General features: G+C 38.5%; 1 protein-coding gene across 1 annotated transcript in view; it reads left to right on the plus strand.

Moving 5' to 3' along the window:
* The window catches only part of ALG13 (ALG13 UDP-N-acetylglucosaminyltransferase subunit), a 74,734-nt gene that overhangs the window by 32,770 nt on the left and 15,736 nt on the right, over window positions 1–26,228 (plus strand). The window contains 13 exon segments of the mRNA XM_082864773.1: window positions 1,163–1,271; window positions 2,878–2,942; window positions 3,267–3,367; window positions 4,393–4,520; window positions 5,275–5,521; window positions 6,099–6,212; window positions 6,398–6,554; window positions 6,923–7,043; window positions 9,542–9,574; window positions 9,671–9,726; window positions 13,440–13,511; window positions 14,790–14,958; window positions 23,078–23,263. Coding sequence (XP_082720899.1) covers window positions 1,163–1,271; window positions 2,878–2,942; window positions 3,267–3,367; window positions 4,393–4,520; window positions 5,275–5,521; window positions 6,099–6,212; window positions 6,398–6,554; window positions 6,923–7,043; window positions 9,542–9,574; window positions 9,671–9,726; window positions 13,440–13,511; window positions 14,790–14,958; window positions 23,078–23,263 — 1,558 coding nt within the window.

Consider the following 26,228-nt stretch of genomic DNA (forward strand, 5'->3'; position numbering starts at 1 on the left):
GATCTGAAATGTAAAATGTGTGCTTAATGTTCTCTGAATTTTTGTTCCTATGGAATTGTAAATTTTTTTCAAATTTAACTCTGAACACTTGAGAAATTTCAGAAGCTGTTGTTTTCAAGTTAAAGTAATGTTAGAAACCCAATAGATATTTAGTTTGTAATCAGTCTTCTGATGCTGAGGTTTCTTTTTGTCATTAAAGAGAGTAAGGTTTATTCCTATTTTACTCAGAAAATAGGTAGTAATCCTAGTTGGAGAAACAGGAGGAATTTTACTACCTGTATAGGTCTAATATCAAGCAGACCTTCAGTTTGAGACTAGCTAAATAGGGCAAATACTACTAGAACAATCTCTGTGTATGCCCCCAAGTGCTGGTAATTTGGAAACAGTATGGAATACCATGAAATTCTAGGAAAGCAGAAGAAAAAGATAATTCTTTTGGAAATTGTAGCAGATTTTGACCAAAATGAAGTAACCTTTTCAGATTTGTCTAGGTGTCTAGGGTACAGAAACACTTGCACCTCTGTATGCATATTAAGATGAGACTTGTTGAATAGCCCTGACTGAATCTTTAATTCTGGTCTGTGTTGCATTGATTTATGTATCTCCTGAGTTATTGGCTGCTTTAGACAGTATTTCCCTTCTGCCATCTATAACCTTTTAGATTTCTGCATATTGCTTATTTAGACTCCTGATTTTTAAAAAATACAGTAAAATTTATTGTGGCTTTTCTTTTTTTTTTTAATGAAGGTTTATTTATTTATTTAGGCTATGTTGGGTCTTCGTTGCAGTGCGCGGGCTTTCTCTAGTTGTGGTGAGCGGGGCTACTCTTCATTGCGGTGCTCAGTCTTCTCATTGCTGGGGCTTCTCTAGTTGCGGAGCACGGGCTCCAGGTGTGCGGGCTTCAGTAGTTGTGGTGCACGTGCTTAGCTGCTCCGATGCATGTGGGATCTTCCCGGACCAGGGCTCGAACCCATGTCCTCTGCATTGGCAGGTGGATTCTTAACCACTGTGCCACCAGGGAAGTCCTATTTCTTTTAATAAAGAAGGAAAGGCCTATATGTACATAGTTTTAAAAAAGGAAGAAAAGAACCTTATTTCTTCCTTCTTCATAGAATGAAGACTTAAGGATGGTGAGTTTGTAGCATGATTATTTTTGTTTTAGACTCCAGAAAATCCATCAAAGATGCTCTTCCCTTATAAGGTGCTCAAAGCCCTGGATCCAGAAATCTATCGTAATGTAGAATTTGATGTTTGGCTGGACAGCAGAAAAGGTAATGAAACATCAACAGGATATTTTTGAATCCTGACAGATCTAGAATAATTTTGCAAATTTTTTTAATAAGAGGTGTTTTCAAACCACTGTTATAAAAAAAAACCCACTTTTATATGTTTATATGGTACTTTTTAGCCTACTCAATACATGATTTACATCCAAAGGAGGAAACAAATAGGTTTAGAACTGGGGAGGGATCTTTTAGAGTCTGATGTTCATCAGGGACTTCAACTGTGCAAAGACTGTGTGTCTTTAGATAACTTTAAGAGTACCAGAAACTTGTAAGTGGAAATAAGTTCATCTTAAGTTTAATGTGTCAAGACTGCCCTCACTGATAGATGAATAGGTCAGGTGTTGGCAAACTATGACCTGTGAATCAAATCCAGTCTGCCACCTGTTTTTGTATGGTCTGTGAGCTAAGAATGGTTTTTATATTTTAAGTGTCAGGGAAAAATTAAAAGAACAGTGTATTGTGATACATGAAAATTATATGAAATTCAATTTTAAGTGTCCATAAAGTTTTATGACAGACTTGAATAATTGCAAGAGTCTGTATGGCCCACAAACTTTATTTTTTTTAATTTATTTTATTTTTTTTGCGGTATGCGGGCCTCTAACTGTTGTGGCCTCCCCCGTTGCGGAGCACAGGCTCCGGACGCGCAGGCTCAGTGGCCGTGGCTCATGGGCCCAGCCACTCCGCGGCATGTGGGATCTTCCCAGACCGGGACACGAACCCACGTCCCCTGCATCGGCAGGCGGACTCTCAACCACTGCGCCACCAGGGAAGCCCATGGCCCACAAACTGTAAAATATTTACTATATGGCTCTTTACAGAGAAAGTTCGCCAACCCTTGAAATAAGTAATTGTTTCTCTCCCCTTATAAGATAACTAAGTTGATCAAAGTAGGTCTTAAAGTTCTGCCATCAAGGTAGCCTTTAATGTTTCATATTCAACTCCTTGAACCTCGGCGGTGAACCTAGGTATAGTTAATAATCTAGAATGAGGTTAATACCTTGTGGAACACAATGAAAACACAGTTGATCCTTGAACAATGTGGGGGTTAGGGCTGCTGACCCCCTAAGCAGTTGAAAATCCGATATAATTTGTAGTCAGCCTTCAGCATTCCCAGTTCCTCTGTATTCTCAGTTCTACATCCTCAGATTCAACAACCTTGGTATTTGTAGTACTATTGAAAAAAATCCGCATATGAGTGGATACATGCAGTTTAAACCCGTGCTGTTCAAGGGTAAACTGTATTGCTTTGAAGAAGCTACACAGTGGTTTTTTTTTTAAAAATTGAAGTGTGTTACTTTCAAACTGTACCTTGTTGGTATATGACCAACTCTAAGATTACAACCTCCCAATTTCCACCTGTTTGTGTTTTATAGCACAAAACTATTCTGGCAGGTCTCCTTAGATTGACCACAAGAATAACCCATCAAGAGTGATGGAATGACCCGTTAGGACATTTTCCCTCCAGATTTTAGCTTACAGTGGTAGCATTGTCAAAAACACTGTGGTAAAAGTAAATAAGAAAATGAAATGATGTAAAACAGCAAAGGAACCAGTTCGATTGAGCTTGAATCTTCATTTTCTTTCATAGAACTTCAAAAATCTGATTACATGGAGTATGCTGGGAGACAGTACTATTTGGGAGACAAATGTCAGGTTAGTTCCTTCTTTAAAGAATCAGTAATTTGTTTTTCTGAGATTGTGGTTTTAGTCATTAATATGAGTTCAACAAAACTAATTTACAAAATGCTAGGATTTTTTTAATGTTTGGTTAAATTTTAATTACAAACTTGTGATTAGATGTAACACTGTTTCAGAATTTGCAGCCTCCATTGAACTGGACTGGCAGTGTTGATTATCAACTGCCTTAATAAGTAGATACTGAACTTCACTTGGGAGGAGAAGTAGTGTTTTTGTTTGGCAAAAGCCAGATCTGACTCGAGACTAGATGTTTTCTTACTGTCTCTTCCCCTCTTTCAGGTTCATTTGGAATCAGGCGGAAGATATTATAATGCTCATATTCAGGAAGTTGGAAATGAAAGCAATTCTGTAACAGTCTTCATTGAAGAATTGGCAGACAAGTAAGGATATAATAATTTGTTGAATTACTAAAATCTTTGGCTTTTGATGCCTTTTTGTAATATTGAGAGTTACCAGGATGCTAGTAAGAGAACCAAAGTTATATCTGGTACTGGCCTAAGGTGACTTATCGTCAGTTGTAAAAGCATATGGTGAAGTGTGAAATTTCAGTATACCTATGCATAAGTTTCAAAATCCTGGGTAATAGCCAACTTATTAGAAATACTAAGTACAACAGAATTCTGATATAAAACTATACTAACTGGAAAGCTAGTTTGCTAACTGAGCCTCTGCCAATATCAAGATAGGCTAGTCCATCTGTTCTCAAACTTTAACATACCCCAGAATTACCGGGAGAGCTTGTTAAAATACAGATTGATGAGCTCCACCCCCAAAGTTTGATTTAGTAAGTTTGTGGTGGGGCCCAAGAATTTGAACTTCTAACAAGTTTCCAGGTGATGCTAATGCTGTTGGTCCACTTTGAGAACCATTAAAGTAGGTAATGCTGCCCTAACAACCAAAGACTCTTGGCAACTTAAAAGTTCATTTCTTGCTCATTTAGCATGTTCATAGTAGGTCAGCAAAGGGGACCCAGGTTGACAATGGCTCTATCCAGACATATGCTGCCAGGATCACAGGCAGGGAAAAAATGAAAACATGACGAACTGTGTGCTGGTTTTTAAAGCACCTGCTCAAATTTTCCTGGCCAAAATAGGTTACATAACTAAGCCTAAAGTCAATGGGGTGAGAAAATATAATCCTTCTTCAAGGAGAGGCAACAAATATTTGTAAATTAGTCTACCACAGTCTTTCCTCCTGAGCATGATATGTGCTACAGACAGCTGTGAAATTGTACAAACTGCTCTTAGGTTTTTTAACATAAAAAGAAAACCTCAATGAGGAAGCTAGTGTTAACAGGTTTAAGTAGAAAACACTTGAAAATGAAGCAGGAGGGATCAGGTATATGTATCAAATGAGAATTAAGTCTGTGTTGCAATGGCTTAATGGTGGTATCTTTACGTTTAAGGTATGTTGTTCCACTGGCTAACTTAAAACCAGTTACACAAGTGACACCTGGTCCTGCCGGGAATGTTATACCCAGTAGGAAAGGAAGAGGTTACCAGAAAATTTCCTGGGGCTGTGTCCCAGAAATGGGTTTGTATGCTGAAGGTTTTATTATTTCCTCTTGTATTTACCTACATTGCACTTTAAAAAAAAAAGCTGGAACATTAAGTCTTATTCTGGGTTAGAGTTTCTCAGCTTCAGCACTACTGACGTTTTAGGGGGGATAATACTTCGTTGTAGGGAGCTGTCCTGTGCATTGTAGGATGCTTAGCATCCCTGGTCTCTATCTACTAGATGCCAGCAGCATCCTTCTCCAAGTTATGACAACCAAAAATGTCTCCAGACATTGCCAAATGTGCCTCAAGAAAGGGAGGGGCAAAATTGTCCCTGGCTGAGAACTACTGTTTAGGTGACTTTGTTTAAGCTTAAGGTGGAGTGGCTTTTAATTTCTAAAACTTGAAGGAAAAGATTTCTCAAAGAACTAGGAAAACACCTCATAGAAGCAGCCAGAGAAGCTGGAAGCAGCCGTCTTAATATGTCTATTAATAGATGTAATTTTTTGGATAACAGTAACGTAGATGACTGGATGACCGACTCTATGTTTTGATGACCAAAGTTGCCTATACTAAAGGTAGTGCTGAGATGTCCATTGATACAGAAGTTACTTGCTGGTTTTGCCCTTCTGAATGAAAGACCTAGTACATCCTTTGAAAATACAGAAGTTCCTTCCCTGTATTCATATGGTTTTCCTAAGTAAAACATCTGAGAGTCTTAGACATTTGTGGGAGACACTGGACCTTTTGCTTTGGTTTTGAAGCTTATTGCTTCTTTGTTTGCTTGAAAGCTATGTCAGAGATGGACGTGAAACAACGGAGGAAGATGTTCAAGAAAATTAGAGGGAAAGAGGTTTATATGACTATGGCTTACAGCAGGGGAGACCCCCTCCTCCCACCCAGGCTTCAGCACAGTATGCGTTATGGGCATGATTCTCCAATGCACTACTCACAGACAGCTGGCGGTGTTACGTCTAATGAACATTTTCATCCTCAACATTCATCTCAGGGACAAGGTCGGGGATATGGGATGCCCAGGTAGGTCTTAACTGACTTTCAAGATAATGTACATCTCTGTTTAGACATTGGAAATAATTCCTGGGCAGAATTACAGTAGAATTTAGAAATATCTTAATAGTTTAGATTTCTTTTATAATCTCTGCCTGAAGGGAGCGTAACGGATGGAACTGATGTATACTTAAATTCTTGTCAAATTTATTGAAGATTTGTATTCTCATAGTCTAGGAAAATACGATGGAGCAGTTGAAGAGATCCTAGAAGATAGAATGCCATCAAGCTGAGTGCCATGTATATGGCACTGTGTCTGTCAATAGCGAATAGGCCAAACCGTAATGGGAAAGAATATAAAAAAAGAATGTCTGTATATGTATACCTGAATCACTTTGCTGTACAGCAGAAATTAACGCAACATTGTCAAGCAACTATACTGCAATTTAAAAAAAATGAATAGGCCTAATGTCAGTAGTGAGGAAAGCAAAGCTCTTTCTATGTGGTCATTTTTAGAAGGATATGTTAATTCTATTTAACTACAAAGACTGATTACTCAAGCACTAGTAAATAAAGAGTTCTGGTTTTTTTCCCCCTTTATTCTTAGAGATTCACCTCGCTTTATAAACAGGCACAACATGGCAAGCCCTAAAGTTGCTTTTTACCCTGGCCCAGGTAAAAGGTGCTGCCAGAGCTATGATAACTTCTCTTATAGATCTCGGTAAGTGAATTTTAAGTGTTGAAAGAGAAAATGAGTGAGTCTGACTTTGTTGCTGTGCAGTAAATATATGGACTAAAATTTAAAGTGTCAACATTGAGATGTTTGAACTGTTATTTAGAAATTAGAAACAAGTTACTACCATACTTTATCTTTTTTTCCCCTTCTCACTCTGCAAACTACTTAAGTTCCTTTAGACGTAGTCACCGCCAGATGCATTGTATGAATAAAGAGTGCCAGTTTAGCTTTGTTCCAGAGAATGGACAGATACCCAGGGGCTTGGAAGAAACCATTACTTTTTATGAAGTTGAAGAAGGGGATGAGACTGCTTATCCAACTTTACCTGTAAGTAGGTCAAAATTTTACTCAAAAAGCTATTTACTTTTTTTATTGTACTTTTTTAAGTGAAGGTAATATGGATACATTTTAGCTGTTTTACAAATGACCAAATAAAGCCCCTCCTGGAAAACATGAGTTTTCATCCTAGAGCTTTTAAAAATTGCAGAGAATGTGTTTTTAAGCTGTTCTTATAGAGGAGGAGTAGAGGTGGACAAATAATCTTGCCTATATAAGTATGGGCTAAAATCTTCTGTTTTCTTGATCATTATTTCCTCACATATTTTTGATTCTAAAGTAAATTTAAAATATTTATAGCTTTTTCTCTGACTATATAGGGAGAACTGCATGTGTATGTGTGTATTTCTTTGGTACAGAATCATGGAGGGCCCTCTACAATGGTTCCTGCTACTTCGAGGTACCATGTTGCAAGGCGAGGACATAGCTCAGGCAAACAGACTCTGAATTCAGAGGAAGGTGATGGCCAGAATGACAATGGTGAGTCAGTTCCAGTTAAATATTTTTTTAAAAGATGATTCTTGTGGTATTAGCACAACAAGGCTAAAGTTTTGGTTTGGGGGGGTGGTCTCACTCTGTCTGGCAACTCATTTTGAAAGAGTTATCAGTTCTTGTATCAGAGCTTGCTAGGTTTTTGAAGATGTCTTGGTATTTTTCAGAAAGACAGACTTCTATTTCTGTAGGCCACTACATTGTTAAAACTTTCAGCTCTCTGCATAGGTCTTCAGTGAGTTTTGATTTGGTGAGATTTCAGTATGGAAAATATCTGTTCCTTATTAGTGAGGAACTATTCATGTTGTCCTCGCCATTTGTATAACTATTTTAGGCTTTTCATGTGACTCTTATTTTACAAGACTGCTGTGAAATAATTTCGTTGCCCAAAGAAATCTACTTGATCTATAAACATTACTATTCATTGAGTTCTAATGGCCATGTGCTGTACTAAGCAATATAATATTTTATCACTCTGAGGAATGTGGTATCTTTATTTTATTATTTTTTATTAAAAATTTTTTAATAAATTTATTTTTATTTATTTTTGGCTGCATTGGGTCTTTGTTGCTGCGTGCGGGCTTTCTCTAGTTGCGGCGAGCTGGGGCTACTCTTCGTTATGGGGCATGGGCTTCTCATTGCGGTGGCTTCTCTTGTGGAGCACGGGCTCTAGGTGTGCGGGCTTCAGTAGTTGGGGCACGCGGGCTCTAGAGCGCAGGCTCAGTAGTTGGTGCGCGCGGGCTCTAGAGTGCAGGCTCAGTAGTTGGGGCACACGGGCTTAGTTGCTCTGCAGCATGTGGGATATTCCTGGACCAGGGCTCGAACCCTTGTCCCCTGCATTGGCAGGGGGATTCTTAACCAATTCTTCCCACCAGGGAAGCCCTTCTTTATTTTTTATATGAGGAAATTGAGGTTCAGAGGGTAAATGACATGGCCAAAGTCATACTTTTGGTAAGTGGCAGAGATTTAATCTTTTTTATAACAGTTTTATTTAGATATAATCTACATACTATACAATTAACCTAACGTGTACAATTCAATGTTTAAAGTGCAATTCAGTGGTTTTTAGTATAGTCACAAAGTTGCATACATCACCACAATCAATTTTAGAAAAAGAAACCCTGTACTCATTAGCCGTCATTCCTCATTATCCCCCCAGCATCCCCTCCCTCTGCCCCTAGTGGTAGGTGACCATCAGTCTGCTTTCTGTCTTAATGGATTTGCCTATTCTGGACATTTCATATAAAAGGAATCATGCAATATGTGGTCCTTTGTGACTGGCAGAGATCAATTTTGAATTTGGGTTTATCTGACTCTAAAGCATGTATACATAACCTTTATAGTTGTTAGAGTGCCTCTCATCATTGGGTGTGCTTATTTTTTTTTACCACTTTTCTGTAAAATGAAATATGCCTACTGAAACAATTCTGGAGGAATTGGGTAGATTAAGGAGGTAAGAGGCAGTCTGAATGATTTGACTTACTGGTCAATGTATTTTCTTGTGATATTCTTTCTGCTACTTATGTTGGAGAAAATAGATATTTCTAAGAACTTAGTGTGCATGCATGTGCCTGAGTATGCGTATTCTCTGCTCTTTTACTCAGTATGACCCTTTTACTTTTCCTTTTAGCACAGTGGGTATCTTCATATGTACTGTTCACCTATAGTGGCATATTCAGAGTAACCAAATATTCATTCTCACCTTAAATCCTGTTGTCTGGAGGGTTACCTGCATGTGTGTTGGATAAGTGACATGTTTAAGAATCAATCCAGTTTTGACCTTTGGGGTGTTATTTGCTGGAAAACTGTCCAGTTGAAGATTGACTTTCTCTGAATTTCAATGGTGTAGCAATCTTAGAGCAAAGTACTTCAGTCCTCTAAGCCATATTTTGAGAACAAACTGATTGTAAATGTATTATTTACCTGAATCAGGCTGAAAAACTGATGAAGCGTGCCATATTCCTTTAACTTTCACCTAAGCAAACTACTGGTTATTATACTCAGATTACTTTATAATCACCATTTACTATATGCCAAGCATCATGCTATGTTCTTTTCACCCCACTGTGAGCTAGGTACTGTTAACCCTGTTTTACAGTGAAGAAATTAAGACAGAAAGATTAAATAACCTGCCTAAAGTGATATAGTTAATCAGGATTCAAATCTAGACAGTCCTAACTCCAGAGCCAGTGAAGTTAATCACCATACTCTACCACCAGAATTGGACACAAGTGGGTTTTTCACGTCTGTCTGAACTCTTAAGAACTAAGGGAATTTTCAAAGGAGAAATTTGTACTGTTTACAGCCAGTCTCTGGCTTTAATATCTGTTGAGTAGTATGAAAGCTCAAATCACTTGTTTCAAGGATGTATACATTTTAGTTTTGAACATATATCCATAAAACTTGAGAAGAAGCAAGTGCTGGCCATCTGGTTCTCTGAGCAAGAATTCCTACATAAACACACTTTTTCTGTCTTTTTTTTCTAGGGGGATATCATGAAGAATATATTTATCCTTCAGGTCAGTGAGATCTAGGTAAAATCTGATACTCATTATTTATAAAATTTCAAACTATAGAATAGTGCTCATTATTTTTACTTTGGCTATATCCTCTAGAACAAGACTATGAAACTTCAGGTGTTTACAGCACAACTGAATCTACAGCAAACTTGGTAGGTATTTAATAATAATGACAAACACATATAGCTCCTGTGTACTAGAACACTGTTCTGAGTGCTATACATATAAATGTATTTAAATCAGAACAATCCTATGAGGTATTAGGGTATCATTCCCATTTTGTAGATAAAGAAATTAACTCATCCAGAAATTAACTCATCCGAGATCACACCCCTTCTAGAAATTATCCTAGAGATGTTCCGAATATGTGTTGATACAAGAGGAAATTTGAACATTGGCGATGATGATTTTTTTAGAGGATTTTATCATGATCTTTCTAACAGAGTAACAATGGGCCATAAATCTCAGGTACTTAATATAACAAGAGTTTACTTCTTGGTTATGCTACATGTGTAGTGGAGGTCTGCAGGAGGGCTCTGCTTAGGGACTTAAGCTGATGGAAGCTCCATCCATGATTGCTAAGGCAGGAAACAAAAGGTAGTGAATGGTGCACTGGCTCTTACAGTTTCTACCTGGAGATGACACATATCACTTTCTTTTCCATTTCTTTTTTTTTTTTTTTTTTTTTTTTTTGCGGTACGCGGGCCTCTCACTGCTGTGGCCTCTCCCATTGCGGAGCACAGGCTCCGGACGTGCAGGCTCAGCGGCCATGGCTCACAGGCCCAGCCGCTCCGCGGCACGCGGGATCCTCCCGGACCAGGGCACGAACCCGTGTCCCCTGCACCGGCAGGCGGACTCCCAAGCACTGCGCCACCAGGGAAGCCCTCCATTTCTTTTTCATCGGCCAGAGCATGTTTCTCTTGAAGGCTCTAACTTCTCTGTGCCTAGAAGTCAAAAAGTTGGAAATATTTTAACAGCACTAAGGATTACAACATTCAGTGGAAACTCCCACAGGCAAAATACTTCCTTCCACCTCACGAGAGGCAACCCCAGAATCCCCTTCAGTGTGATTAAGCTCAGAGCCCAGGGTTTCTGGGAAGTGTGTGGTACTCTTTGTATTGGTCCAGATGTGGCTCCTCTTGATCTGGAGGCCTAAACCAAATCTACAGAGTTATTTACCCCCTACACACCCGATCTCCAGTGGTAGAGCAGGGACTGAAAAATTGCAGTAGAACTTCCCATTCAGATGCAGGGAGAATGGGAGAAACAGTTACTGGCCCATAGCAATTCTGACATCATGCTGGAAAGACATTTTGAGGGCCCCCAACCTAGGCATGGGGACTGTTCCCTGGAGAGGCTCCCTGGTTCGTTGTTTTCTGGGGCTCTTGATTACTCCAAGGCCCTTCCTTCCTTGGCTATATTTGAAGTAGGCATTGGAGAATAATCCCTCTTGGCAACTGAGCAGCTTTCTCAGCCTGCTTCTTACTCATTGAAAATTGAGGGCCCAAGGGTGGTTTTATCTCAGTTGGATAGTTTTAGTTCTACTCATGGTGTCTTTGGCTATGTGAGTAACTTATTGTGCAGCTTCTCTGATTCCTATTAGTTTCATTTGCCAATAGCCATACTGACAATTCTTTTTTATAAATATACTACTTAGATTTGCTATAATTCTTTGCATTCTTATCCCTGTCTCTACTTGATTGCAAATACCTTTAGCTTATCAGGCATTGATGAAAGAGCCATACCTTTGAATACTTTTCCATGAGCCATTTTGTCCAACTGCAAGGATTCATTGGGTGTTATATCCTTAATGGGACTCTTGCTTTGAGATACTTTAGTGCAATCATATTTTAACAATGATTTGAGTCTTCCTTCAAGGCCGAGTTTTACCTTCTCTTTGTTGTTCAAAGCATTTATCAGTTTTATCTTTTAGAGTTTTGAGTTGAAACGGTTGCCTCTCCAAACCCTACAAGTCCTAGTATCAAGGACTCTATTCCCTTTCATTCCTGCCTACAAACTACTTTTCTGTACACATCTGTCTTAAAATACCTTGCTAAACTCTGCCAGCAGTAATCAAAACACAAAACTAACATTCTGTTTTCCAAACCTCTTCCCTTAAGAGCTACAAATTCATAATCTCCTTCTCAAGTTAGGTTTTTGTTACAGCAGCACCCTAATTTTAGTTACCAATTACTGTTTTGGTCAAGCTAGGTTACGCTGCAGCAACAGTCCACCAAAATCTCAGCGGCTTAACACAGCTGTTCTTGCTAATGTTATAGGTCCAGTGCAGGTTGGTAGCAGGCCTTTGTTCATCAGAGTCACTCAGGAACCCAGGCTGATGGACATGTACTTTCACAGTCACCTTGGCAGAGCTGAAGATAGGGAATTTAAACACTGGCTCTCAATATTTCTGCTCATATTTCATTGTCCAAACAAGTCATGTGCCCATACCTAATTAGATGAGGCCGGGAAGAGCAACCTACCCATGTACCTAGGAGGAGAGCTGGAATATTTGTGAGGAAGTTGAATGACTACCCTCTATTCTCTGTGATTAATCTTAACTTTGATAGCTTCATGTACTGAATTTTTGTTTTTACTGTTTAGGCAATACATCTTAGGAAGGTGATGAAAACTGTGATGTATTATTCTCTTCCCATTATTTCTCCTTTCCTTCCTTTGCCCCTGCTAGAGAAATAGTTTTTCCTCTCAGTCTGTCATTACTATTCTCATATCACATGCTTTTTACACCATTTCTTGAAATAGCCACCCAAGTTGAAAAAGCAAGTAAAAATCTCGCCTTCAGGGATGACAGGAGTAGACACTTTCTTTCTGTCCCTTTAATCTCACTTGTCACGTGTTCCTTTTTGTTCTGAACTTACTTTATCATACATCCCCAGTAGGTTTCAGTCTCTTCATGACATGCTCCACTCCCACTCTCCAGTCACCAAGTTTCTAAGTAATTTTTCTAAGTAATTTTTTCACAGCATTCTGAGGGGAGAAGAGCAATGCAGGACTTAAAGATTTCCAGGCACAGAACCTTCTAAGAAACTATGAACATTTTTTCTTCTTAATTCCACGCCCAACTCTCGCCTAAATCCTTCTCTAGAATTGTTTAGAATTAACACTGGGCCTTCTGAGCCAGGGCTAAAGTTTGCTTTTTGGCCGGTACTTGGGCTGTACTTCAACACAGACTTTTGAAACATGCACTCTTAGGTCCATGTTAAGTTGGGCTTGTCTTTGTCCCAATGTGGTTCCTCTTGTTTCCTGTGATTGTTTCACCTGATTTCCTCTGTGTCCTTATTACCAGCTTCTGCTGCTAGTTTATTTTTCTGTCATGACAGTCTGTCATGCATAATTCTGAGCCTTTTAAAATCATTGTTACTTTCACAAAGACAAGGTCTTGAGCCAAAGGGGAATGGTGTTTGGATTATACTACATCCTGCTTAGGTAGGATGCAGCTGACCAACCAGTTATCCACCCTTGTCCCAAGCTGTTCCTTTTGATGGAATGCTTTCTTTTAGCAACACTGTTGCTGGCCCTACTGATTTTGAGCTTTTTAAGGCAAGAGAGGACACTGAGAAAGTGTTTAAATTACAATTCTCCATTACATTTTAGTATCTACATTGGAACTAGAGTTGGATATGGTCAGGATTTCTGTAGACGGGAAATAGAACAGCCACCTAAGTCAGGCACTAGGGTGATACCTTTTGGAGCATTATCATAGTAGCCCCCTCCAAATTTGAATACTTTTAGGACAGATCACTTTCACTTATCTTTAGGAGATGTTGAAACAAAGCAGATCTTTTATTGATGTATTGTTTAATTTCTTGATTTCCCCTTATTTGTACTTCTGTATTCATTAAAGTCTCTTCAGGATAGAAGACCATGTCCTATGTCTCCTCATGATACAGTTACCTCATACAACTACCCCCAGAAGGTAATCTTTATAGTTTTATTTTACAGTCAGTTGCAGTGGCCTAAACAGAAGAAAATGAATTTTTTCTTTTTGTTCTCTGCCCTTCATCATACTTCAAAGAAGCTGCTTATATTCTTATGTTAATTGTTATTGTACTTCCTGGTGCCTGGCACAAGAATTAGTAAATTTATTAACAAATTGATGGAGCATCTGCTGTGTTCCAGACACTGTTCTGTGTGCTGGCATTGGACTACTCAGTCTACTCTGAACCTCTTATATAATGAGTGAGTTAATATAAATTACCTGTCAAGTCTGTGCCATTTCCTGAAACTTAAAATGTAAAGCTTTCTTATAGAATGGGAAGCTGGCATCAGAAAGGTAGCTGAAACCATAGGAGTAAATAAGATCATCCTGGAAAAAGGAAGAGATTGAGAACAGCATCTAGAACAGAGCCTGTGCATCACCATTTAGAAAATGGGTAGAGAAGGAATAGCCAAGGAGGGAGGAAAAGCAGGAGAGTGTATTATTATGGAAGCCCCAGGAAGAGAATGTTTCAAGGAATAGTCAAGTGTCAGTTGCTGCCAAGCCGTAAAGCAACATAAGGACTAACAAGAGTCTACTATGATTTGTTGCCATGGAGACCACTGTGACTTTGAATACAGTTTCTGAGAACCAGAGAGGGTAGCAGCCACATTGCAGTGGGTAATAAGAAAATGGAGACTACGGTGAGGACAGGGTGTTCATGAAGAAGAATCTGTTATCATTTATTGAACATCTTTCTGTGCACAGCCCTGTATTGGATGCTGTGGCCTAATCAGAGAAACAAGTTGCAGTCTCACGAAGTTAAAAAAAAAAAATAAGCAAAGAACATTTTCTGTTTGTTTTTTTTTTTAAGTGTGCGTGGGGAAACATAGATGCATGTAAAAATAAATATGTACTATAAATTCCTGGATAGTATTCAGGAAACTCAGAGGTTACTTGTTTGTGGAGAGAGGAACTAGGCAGATGGAGGACAGGGGTTGGAGGAAACTTTTCATTGTATACAATTTTATACTTGGTTTTTGAATCATATTAATGTATTACCTTTCCAGAAAAATATTAAAATAAAAAAGTAAATCTCTCAAAGTCATCTGGGGTCTTCTAAAAGAAATAACCTTCCTGTATTAGGTTTACATAAATATTGGCTTCTTGGTGTTTTAGTTATTAGAATACTATTTCCTGAAGTTTAGGATCAGATAAGAGACCAATATTGTTTGTGAAACCAAACTTAGAGTTCTAAACTTTCTTCCACACTTACAGGTGGTGATGGTGAATTCTGCAGCAGTTGCAGCTTCCTGTGCAAATATTGTTCCAGCTCCAGTCTTACCTAACTGTGCAGCAGCTAATCAAGCTAGTAGTACCACTTCAATTTCCTCACAGAATGCTATACAGCCTCTATTTGTATCTCCACCTACACAAGGCAGGCCAGGTAGGTTATTAGTGGTTCCTTACTTTGGAAGCCTCTTTTTCTATTCATGAACATGCCCATACAACAATTCTAGTGATTAGATAAGATTACTTTAATCTCCAGTATTAAATTTCAATTTTTTTTCTTGCAAATTTAGCTTTGGTATGATTTCATAGCTATTGTTTTGCTAACTCCATTGAAAATTTAGAGGACTTGTACTAGTTTCTTAAACTTCAAGTTAAGTTTTATTATACAGAAATTAAGGTAAAGGTATTTCACACTTCACAGAATTAATTCCTGAAAAGTTTGGCTCTAGAATTTAAGAGATCCAGGTTAGAATCTTGGTTTTACAACTTACTAGCTATGTAATTTTGGACAAATTATTGAACCTTTCTTATCTGTGAGCTTGGAGGTACTGATAGTACCAATTTATGAAGTGGTTGTGAAATTCCACTGAGTTAATATAATTTAAAATTTTCAGCAGAATTCTGGGGACGTGGTGGCAGCAACAGCATAGCTTTTCAGTCTGCGTCCCCAAATAAAAATGGAAATAGCAAAACCAATACCCATGGGACAATGTTTAACAACAAAACTAGGGGACAAGGTCTCCCCATGAACCCCAGAATTTAAGCAGGTAGGGACAAACCATCAGTCACAAGACCTGCATGCTGTCAGGGTCAATGTGGGAGCAATAAGACAGAAGCATCGGGGATGTTGTCTGATGGACCTGAGAACAGAAGAACCCCAAAAGAACTAATAAGAATTCACTGGACAGTGGGGCAGCCAATTTGGAAGGAACAGCTAAGACTGGGAAGGGATTTGACCTCTCCAATGCTAGGTGAGTGCTTTGGGTACATGGTAAAGGGACTAAAGGACGTGGAACAGTTTTGCCCCTAAGAACTCTGAAAACTGACCTGGCAGGGCTACCTTTTAGGATAATATTCCTCACTGGGTAGAAACTGCTGGGAGTGGAATCAAAGTTGATGAGGATAGGGAAAGAGCAGGTCCAGACTAAAGCTGAGAGAACAGAGCCAAGGAATCCTGGAAAGCAGTCATGTTTTTAAACACTACAAAAACAATAGAGATCCCTAAGAAGTTAGAAACGCTTTCTTGTATTTCATCTCGTTCTAGAGTTCATAAAAAATAATTTCACATAAAAATGAATGTATATGTATTGCTGATTCACTTTGTTATAAAGCAGAAACTAACACACCATTGTAAAGAAATTCTACTCCAATAAAGATGTTAAAAAAATGAATGAAAGAAAAGCACTAAGGTTGCATACAAAGGTGTTTTAAGAGGAAAACAGAATAGTATCCCTGTTAGACAGTAAAAGCATGTCAGAATGTGCACACTAAACAGAACTTAAACTAAACCAACAACTATTTCAAAATGAGGTAAAGACATTAATAAAATAACACAAAATGTTAAAAATAACAAATCAGGATTAGAAAAACTCGGATGAGGTGACAGAACTCAGGAAAGCATTAGAAATAGAAGAAAGTCATTTCGGTAATGAAGACTAAACTATAAAGAACATGACCAAGTATGTACAACAGATAATGCTTTAAGAGAAAGATGTAAGAAAGGGGGGAATCTAAAATGAAAAAAACGAAGAGAAAGATTCAAAAGTGACATATTGAAGTTAGGCAAAGGATATCCAACACTGATAGAAGTTCCTAAAGAAGAAAACCAAAGTAAGGGAAAAGAATAAATACTAAAAACTATAATTCAGAAAAATTTCCTGAAATTAAAAAACTTTAAAACTACATACTGAAACAGTGCTCTGCAGAATATTGAGCCAGAGCAACCAACACCAGGATATTCTAGTAAAACAACTGGGCTTTAAAGAAAAAGAGCCTATGGAGTATAAAGGAAATAAAATGATAATCGTCAAACTTTGACAGCAATGCTTCATGCTACAAGAAAATGGAGTAACATTTAAGATAATGAAAGGATATGTGAACCAAAGATTTTATATCCAGTCAAACATTTTCAGGCTTAAAGGGTAATGTATAAGAATTCAGAGAATATTATTTGCATGAGCCCTTCTTGAAGAATCTAATAAAGATACGCTGTCAAGTAAGGTAATTGCTAGCCACGTATGACACTTTAAATTTTAATTAATTACAGTTAAGTAAAATAAGTCTTCAGTTGCTCGGTCACACTAACCACATACCAGGTGCTCAAAGCCACACGTGGCTAGTGGCTACTGTATTGGACAGCACAGATACAGAATATTTCTGCCATCACAGGAAGTTGTATTGGAGGAACAGAGTGTATTGGAGAATGATTTTGACTTTTAGACCACCAAAACAATAAAAGACATTAGCTTAAGACCTGATTGTAAGTATTAAATATATACTTAACACAAAATGAGGGCTGAGAGGTTGATGATATACTATGTAAAGCCTTATATTTGAACAATATAGGTACAGTATAGCTATTTTTAAAAATGGGAGAATTGAGAGACCATGTGCCAAGCATTTTTTAATGCTTTCAATAAACACATCAGGTTCTTTTATCTAGATACTTAGATTGTTATTCAGAGACTATAATGTTGGCTAAAACAAATGAGTATGGGATATTCCAGTTTTATCCCTCTGTGTCCTTGCAAACTGGGATCTTAGTATGGAAGAAAGGTAATACACATGTACTAAAAAAGGCTAAGGAGAAACTTTTATGGTATCACATTTGAATTAGAAGTATCAGTATGAACTTGAGGTATTTTATGTTTAAATTTGTGTATTTCCTAGCTCTGTCCACTGAAAAGGCTCAGAAACAATGAGTATCTTTAGCACTCAGTTTGTGACGTTGAAATGCTGCTTCTCACTTAAACAGAAACAAACAGCTTTTTGGAGAAATTTCTGGTTCCAGGTCTGGGCAGGAAATGTTCAGGATTAGCCTGGATCATCTTGTCATGCTAGATAGCAAGGAAGCTATCAACAGGTACTGGGGGTCGTGTCAAAAGGACTCACGAGCCATCTTGAAGAGGTTCCCACTGGCCAAAGATGGAACAGTTTGAGCTTCAATAATGATAATTGCAATAGATTGGAACATGTCAAATATATTTAAAAGTTCCTGATGATATTTTAAAAATTGGTTCCCTTGGGATTAACAACTAGCTATCTATCTATCTATATATATATACACAACTATACATAAAATAGATTAAAAAACAAGGATTTACTGTATAGCACAGGGAACTGTAATCAATATCTAATAATAACATATAATGAAAAATAATCTGAAAAGAATACATAACTGAAAAAAGAATTGGTTCTCTTAAGAGGATGTTAGGAAACCAGTTTACGTTCTTGAAAACGGGACAGTAAAGTGAAAGAATCAAGTATTTATCCTGCCTTTCTTATATGAACTATAATACGGGGTAACCAAATAGTAGATGAGGGGAAATATTTCTATATATTAGTATTCTAATCAGTGAAAAAGAAGTGGCAGAATGTAATCATTTTGCAGTCGTTACTGAATGGATGCATATTAAACAGCAATAGCTGCTAAGATTGCAAAGATAGTGAGACATTACCTATAGACTACCAAAGGAATCAATCCTGAGTCTGATCTAGTCTTCTGGATCTAGCTGCCTATTTGCAGGAAATACAAGAACACATTGAAATGCACCATGAGTATGTAATCAGCAAAATCCAGACTGGGAAACTCAACAGGTCAAGGGGTCTTCAAAAGACAAATTGAAAGGAAATGACAGGGATGGAGAAAGGACCTATAGATTAAAAGAGGTTCAAGATACAGTTTTTAAAAACTGTAGGGATGCACATTTGGGTGACAAAACACTTAAAACTACAAAGAAGTGATTACTATGAAAGTCAGGATAGTGGTTGATTATGGTGGGGGTAAGAGGGTGGTGATTGTGATGGAGTGCATGGAAGTTTTCTGAAATGGCTGGCAAAGTTTTCTTTCTTAACCTGGATAGTGTCCACCTGAAGGATAGTGACCACCTGAAAATAATTCGTTTGATTTGTTTTTTGTATCTGTTTTATTTATAATGTAAAAATTAAGTACTTAGCCACTGTGCCTGGAACAAAACATGCAATATATGTTCATTAATGACCACAGAAATTTTTCATTGGAAATGTTAATGTAGATACTGGTTTTACTACTTGTGCTAATTGTAGGGGAACACGTTGGCTATCTGCTTCCAGCAGATGTCTGAGCTTAAAAAAACAAGTGACAGGTGAAATCAAGCATTGTAATACCCCATTTATGTAGAATCATTGAAAGATTACCCTTTAAATGCCAGATTTATGTTTTTTTGTAGATACTTCTAAAAATGTATACGGCCTTCATTTTACTTTTTGTTGAGCCACTTGTGAACCTCAACTATAACTCTAATAAGTAATGGCTGCTTTTTAGTTGCTCTTTGTCGTTCCTGTCCTCTAGATACAACTCAGGTTTCTCATTGTTATTCATGTGTCTGTCTGGCAGCCCCATCCCATCCTCCTTTAAGTCACTTCCTATCTGCCAGGTAACTAGATGCCATGATTGCTTTTATTATGATTGTCTTCATAGGCATTAAATCCTGTTAACTGAGTTTTTTGGTAACTGTTTCCAAGTCTTTTGCCAGGGCCAGAGCTAGTGACTTACTTGCTCTGGGTACAGAATTTAAGGGAGTATCAAAAAAAACCCCACAGTGATCAAGATAAATAATACTTTAATGCACTATTAAAAGAAACAAAACTAATGCAAAAAAAGAATCCATGATAAACAAAGTATCAAAGTTTTTTTAAAAGATAGGAACTGTGGGCCAGGCTTAGGGTGAGGTGAGTGAGGCACTCACTCTTGTGGTCATGCAAGTGCAAGCTTAGATCCTATCTTTTGCAATTTTGGTATTTTAGTCATCATGAATTTTTTTTTTGCTTTAATTTGGTGGCCCTTTAAATTTTGCACCTCACTGCACTTTAGTACTGGCCCTGCCCTTTGATCTCTAGAGAAGCTGAGTCTTACTGTGTATATTCACGTTCTCTTCTGAAATGTCCTGAAGCAGACTGCAGCTGCATGGACAAGGAAATAAGCTTTTTGAATGAATTTCATTGGTTTCCATTCACTTTTAGAAAAGTTTGCTTCCATTGTTCTGGGTCCATCACTTGAACTGTACCTGGTAAGCCCATAGAGCCCTGTTAAGTCTGCGAATTAGATGCTCATGCATCTCTAGAGCAACTGGAAGTTTTAAAAGCTTTTTCTTATGGAACGTATTATAATATGCATTTTAAAAGAAAGTTGAGGGCTTCCCTGGTGGCGCAGTGATTGAGAGTCCGCCTGCTGATGCAGGGGACATGGGTTCGCGCCCCGGTCCGGGAAGATCCCACATGCCGCCAAGCGGCTGGGCCCGTGAGCCATGGCCGCTGAGCCTGTGCGTCCGGAGCCTGTGCTCCGCAATGGGAGAGGCCACAACAGTGAGAGGCCCGCGTACTGCAAAAAAAAAAAAAAAAAAAAAGAAAGAAAGTTGAGTTCAATTACTAAATAATGGCTATATTTCCCTGTGCTGTACAATATATCCTTGTTGATTAATTTATACATAGTAGTTTGTATCTCTTAATCCCCTACCCCTTTTTTGCCCCTCTTCACTCTCCCCACTGGTAACCAACCACTAGTTCTCTATATCTGAATCTGTTTCTTTTTTTTTTTATAATCATTTGTTTTATTTTTTAGATTCCACATATAAGTGATAATGTAGAGCATTGGCCCCCAACGTTTTTGGCACCGGGGACCGGTTTCACGGAAGACAGTTTTTCCACAGATGGGGGTGAGGGTGGGGGGGCGCTTCAGGTGGTAACGCGAGTGATGGGGAGCGATGGGGAGCGGCAGATGAAGCTTCGCTCGCTCGACCGCTGCTCACTTCCTGCTGTAGCCCGGTTCCTAACAGGCCGCGACCGGTTGGGGACCCCTGATGTAGGGTATCTGTCTTTGTCTGACTTATTTCATTTTTCACTTAGTTGACATCTGTGATTCTCAGCTGGAGGAGAATTTGCCCCTTAGGAAACATTTGACAATTTCTGCAGACATTTTCAGTGGTCCTACAATTTGGCAGGGGAGAGCTACTGGCATCTAATAAGTTGAGGCCAGGGATGATGCTAAAACAGCCTCCACAACAAAGAATTATTGCACCCAATATGTTAATCATGACAAATGAAACCGGAGGTTTGTCCTAGATGCTAATATGTTACCAGTTATATGTATTGTAAATATTTTCTCTCTCTTTGTTGATATTTTCATTTTTCCTGTGGTACCTTTTGATGAAGAGAAATTCTTAATTTTAATGTAATTTAAGTTATCAAAAAAAAAAAAAAAGTTGAGTTCAAAGTAACCTCCACATTTCTTCCGTCCTTGATTCTCTCAGGCCCAGGAGAACTTACTTAGCTACCTCTATGTCTAGTATTTGGTTTTTACCTTGTAATCGTAATCACATTCTACTATTTTTAGCTAATTGAACTTATTCCAGTTGTTTTTGAAAAAAATGGTGTGATTTGAGTGCTAGTTTAAAAGGAATAAGAGTGTGGCTTTGTTGAAGCCATTATTTTATAGAAAACAAATCCATGAATCTTTAGAGCATTTGGAAATGTTCTAAAAATTAAATCCTCTTCTAAAGCTGTAAAAGTGGAGATTTCTACATGCATGACAAAACTCCAAAACTCGAAAGTTATTTGAGCAAATTTTTTATATTTACTGTTTAATTTAGATACAGTAAAATTTATTTTTTGGTGCCCTGTTCTATGAGTTTTAACAATGCATAACATTGTGTAACTACCACCACAATCAAGAGAACAGTTTCATCACCCCAAAAGAGTTGGTTATCAAGTTTTAAATCACCCTAAGATTTAGATTTCCTATTACTGTTAGCCTGTAGTTGTATAAAGGGTATAAATAAATGTGTTGTTAGTATATTTGTTGGTGAATGAAAACAATGTGGATTACTTGTAATACTTGGCCTTAAATTCCTCTTGCTAAATTACCAGAATAACAAATTCAGCTTGTGTGGACTGTTCTTTTACTAAACTAAGTGTTCTAAAACTCCAAATTTAAACCTTTATTGAACAATGAGCCCAAACTTTCTATACTTCTCAGGGGTAAAATTATAATGCAGGCAACACAGTGATAAAATTGAGTACTGGAATTTCTAAGCTAAAATGTTCAATTAAACTTGAAGGGTTGGTATCAAAAAATTTAACAAATTTATGTAACATAGTATGTATATGTGGAGATAATTTATTTTCACTAGGTTGGAACCACATTGCTGCCTTTATCATCATAGAGGAATGTATTGATATTTAAACATAATTGTATTTGAATTTCTTATGTCAAAAACTGTGAAACTCCTAAGTGACTGTGGTTTTTAAACTATAGTAACAGTTATAGAAAGTTAAAGGGATAAGATAGTTCATCTAGCCTGTCTGTTTTAGATTCTGTAGGTCCTTAGAAATGGAACTGTTATGATTTAGAGTTCTCTATATTCCTCTGATGCTACCAAGTAGAAACCTTCAAGGACTGCTTAAATCTGTAATCTGTGCAATTTAGTCTCTCTTATTAGCTTCTACATCTTGTGATTTGGCAGATGGCTGAAAACATCCTTAACTTTGTATTAAGCTCAGTAAAAATTTTGCTTTAGTAGTATTTATTTATGTACATGTTAGCTGATGTTCAAAATCTTGGTAGTCAAGCCTCTGTAGTTTTTCCTTTTTAATGTCAAGTAATTTCCTTAACTCAAAATAACTTGTAATGAACTCCTACTTTTCAACTGGCATGTCTAAAAGAATATGTGCAATTTACCTTCTTTTTTGCGGTACACGGGCCTCTCACTGTTGTGGCCTCTCCCGTTGCGGAGCACAGGCTCCGGACGCACAGGCTCAGCAGCCATGGCTCGCAGGCGCAGCCCCTCTGTGGCACGTGGGATCTTCCCGGACCGGGGCACGAACCCGTGTCCCCTGCATCGGCAGGCGGACTCTCAACCACTGCGCCACCTGGGAAGCCCTAAGTTTTTGTTTTTAAGTCAAACCATAAGACCCAGAGTTGCTTGACCATATTGGGAACACAAAAGAAATAGAGGACGAGCTACTGCTTATAAGATGTTACAGCTGTACATTGCTACTTTGTTTTGTTTCCTTTTTAGTGATTGCTTCAGCATCCTATCCATACCTGGCTGCTCCTATTCCTGCTGTGGCTGCCTCTCTACCACCTCCACCTCCTCCACCACCACCTCCTCCTCCTTCTTCTCTTGAGGTGACAGACACTTCAAACTTACCATCACTACCTCCACCTTATTCCTGTGATCCATGTGGCAGTGATCTGCCTCAAGGTAAGTAGATTTTGAGACTTGGGTGAGGGTTATTTAGGTCTGGTTTTTTTTTTTTTGGTTTTTTAATTTTAAATTTTAGAGCATATCTCTCTTTGGTTGACCAGTGAGGGTAGGGTGGTGGACCAAATGGAAATTGACTTGAGAGCATAATGCTAGGTAAATGACTAAGGAAAGAAGGAACTGAAAGCTGAGAATATCTTCTGCATAATCAAGAAGTGTATGGTTGAGCTGACTCACGCTGCTTTTCTAAGGTAGCTACATGTCTGCCCTGAAGAAGATTCTCAACTGGATATCTGCTCTCAATAATTTCTCTTGAAAAGCAGGAGTTGATAACACAATTTTCTCCATTTCTTTTATTTAATGCCTACCACAAGTGCATGAAATTGTTGCATTCTTGATATTTAAGATTCCAACTGAATTTTGAAGAATTGGAAAAGGTTTTGGGGGGAGGAATTGGGGTCGGGGGGGCTCTGATCTGCCTTGGATTTCAGCCATGTGTTGTTTCCTTAATTAAACTGAGTAGCTTTCCATTGGAAGTCTTTTGTTACCCCTCAGTTTAGCAGTGTATCTCAAAAGAGAATTGTAGTCGAAAGTTGTTTGTAGCTTATTCATACCTTTTTTTTTTCCTGTAACATTCCCTTGATTTTTCTAGCTGCTTTTCTATTCTATTTTGGGTTTTTTCAGCCCCTAAGGTAGTCACCAGGATCTTCAACTCCATTCTGTTCTTCTTCCCTTCCTTAAAACTTGATTATCAACTTTATGTGGATGATTTCTAAATCTATCTGGCCTTGGCTTCTACCTACTTGCTAGACATTTTCACTTGGCTTTCTTACTTTTATTTCAGACTCAGTCTGTCTACAGTGAAATTCCTCATCTTCATCTCCCTTCTTTCTTCTCTTTAGGCCATGCAAAACATTGACTCTTTTCCTTGGTTTTCTATTTTATTAATAATGTATCATTGAACAATGATCCCTTTACTCCTCTCCCCTCACCTACCTACCCCTGCCCGAGATCTTCTCAGCACATAATGCTGATTTTGCATTTTCCAGCATTTTATTTTGAAAATGTTTAGACATACATGAAATTTGAATTTTAAAATGAATATTCATATATCCACCACCTATATTCTGTTGTTAACAGTTAACTATACTTGCATTAGCATTCATTTCTCCATCTTTTCCTCCATCCATCTCTCTGTCCATCAATTAATCCATCTTTTTGGCGCATTTCAAAGTAAATTGTAGACATCATTCTTCCCCATTAAAAACTTGAACATTCATATCATTAACTAGAGTTTGGTATTTATTTTTTCGTTTTTTGGGGTTTTTTTTGCTGTACGCGGGCCTCTCACTGCTGTGGCCTCTCCCATTGCGGAGCACAGGCTCCGGACGCGCAGGCCCAGCGGCCATGGCTCACGGGCCCAGCCGCTCCGCGGCATGTGGGACCCTCCTGGACCGGGGCACGAACCCGCGTCCCCTGCATCGGCAGGCGGATTCTCAACCACTGCGCCACCAGGGAAGCCCTATTTTTTCTTTTGATGTAAAGTTTACATATAATGAAATGAACAAATCTTTTTTTTTTTTTTTTTTGCGGTACGCAGGCCTCTCATGTTGTGGCCTCTCCCGTTGCGGAGCACAGGCTCCGGACGCGCAGGCTCAGCGGCCGTGGCTCACAGGCCCAGCCGCTCCGCGGCATGTGGGATCTTCCTGGACTGGGGCACGAACCCGTGTCCCCTGCATCGGCAGGCGGACTCTCAACCACTGTGCCACCAGAGAAGCCCGAAATGAACAAATCTTAAATGTACACTTGCTGAGTTTTGACAGATGCGTACATGCACCTGTGTAACCCAAATCCCCATCAAGTTATAAAACATTATCATTATCCCACAAAGTTCCTTCATGCCCCTTCCCAGTCTTTCCCTACCCCATCTCTACTTCCCCCCAGAGACAACCACTGTTCTGATATTTTTCTGCCCTAGTTTTACCTGTTTTAGAATTTCATGTGAATATAATCATACAGTATGTACTCTTTTTTTTTTAATTTTTTTTTTAACATCTTTATTGGGGTATAATTGCTTTACAATGGTGTGTTAGTTTCTGCTTTATAACAAAGTGAATCAGTCATACATAAACATATGTTCCCATATGTCTTCCCTGTTGCGTCTCCCTCCCTCCCACCCTCCCTATCCCACCCCTCCAGGCTGTCACAAAGCACCGAGCCAATATCCCTGTGCCATGCGGCTGCTTCCCACTAGCTATCTACCTTACTACGTTTGTTAGTGTGTATATGCCCATGACTCTCTCTCGCCCTGTCACAGCTCACCCTTCCCCCTCCCCATAACCTCAAGTCCGTTCTCTAGGAGGTCTGCGTATGTACTCTTTATGGAAGGCTTCTTAACCTCAATGTAATGTTTTTTGAGATTCTTCCATGTTGCTGCATATTATCAGTAGTCTATTTGCTTTCATTGCTGAGTATTTCGTCGTATGGGTACTCTACAGTTTGTCCATTCTCCTGTTGAGGGACACGTGGACTATATTCTAGTTTGGATCAGTTATGATAAAGCTGCTATGAACATGCTTGTAAAAGTCTTTGTGAACATGTGTTTTCATTTCCCTTGGGAAAATACCTAGGAGTGGAATTGATGGCCCTAGATAGGTGTGTGTTTAGTTTTATAAGAAATTGCTGGTCATTTTTCCAAAACTGTACCTTATCTCCTTCTACTTTTACAAGAACTCCATGCATCTGGTTTTCTACTTCTAAGCCTTTGCTGTCATGGTGATTCTACTCAAATTCTCTCCCCCTCTACTCTTCCATCTAACTTCCTATTTAAATCCTATCATTTTCATGATCCCACCCCCCAGTTGCATTTCAAAGTGATGTTTTTGAGTTCTTACAGTCCTTACCTGCCACTTTTTTTTAACAGCTTGAGACATAATTCATATACCATGCAAGTCATCCATGTAAA

The sequence above is a fragment of the Leucopleurus acutus genome (genome assembly GCF_964270905.1).
Source record: "Leucopleurus acutus genome assembly, chromosome: X".
NCBI lineage: Eukaryota > Metazoa > Chordata > Mammalia > Artiodactyla > Delphinidae > Leucopleurus > Leucopleurus acutus.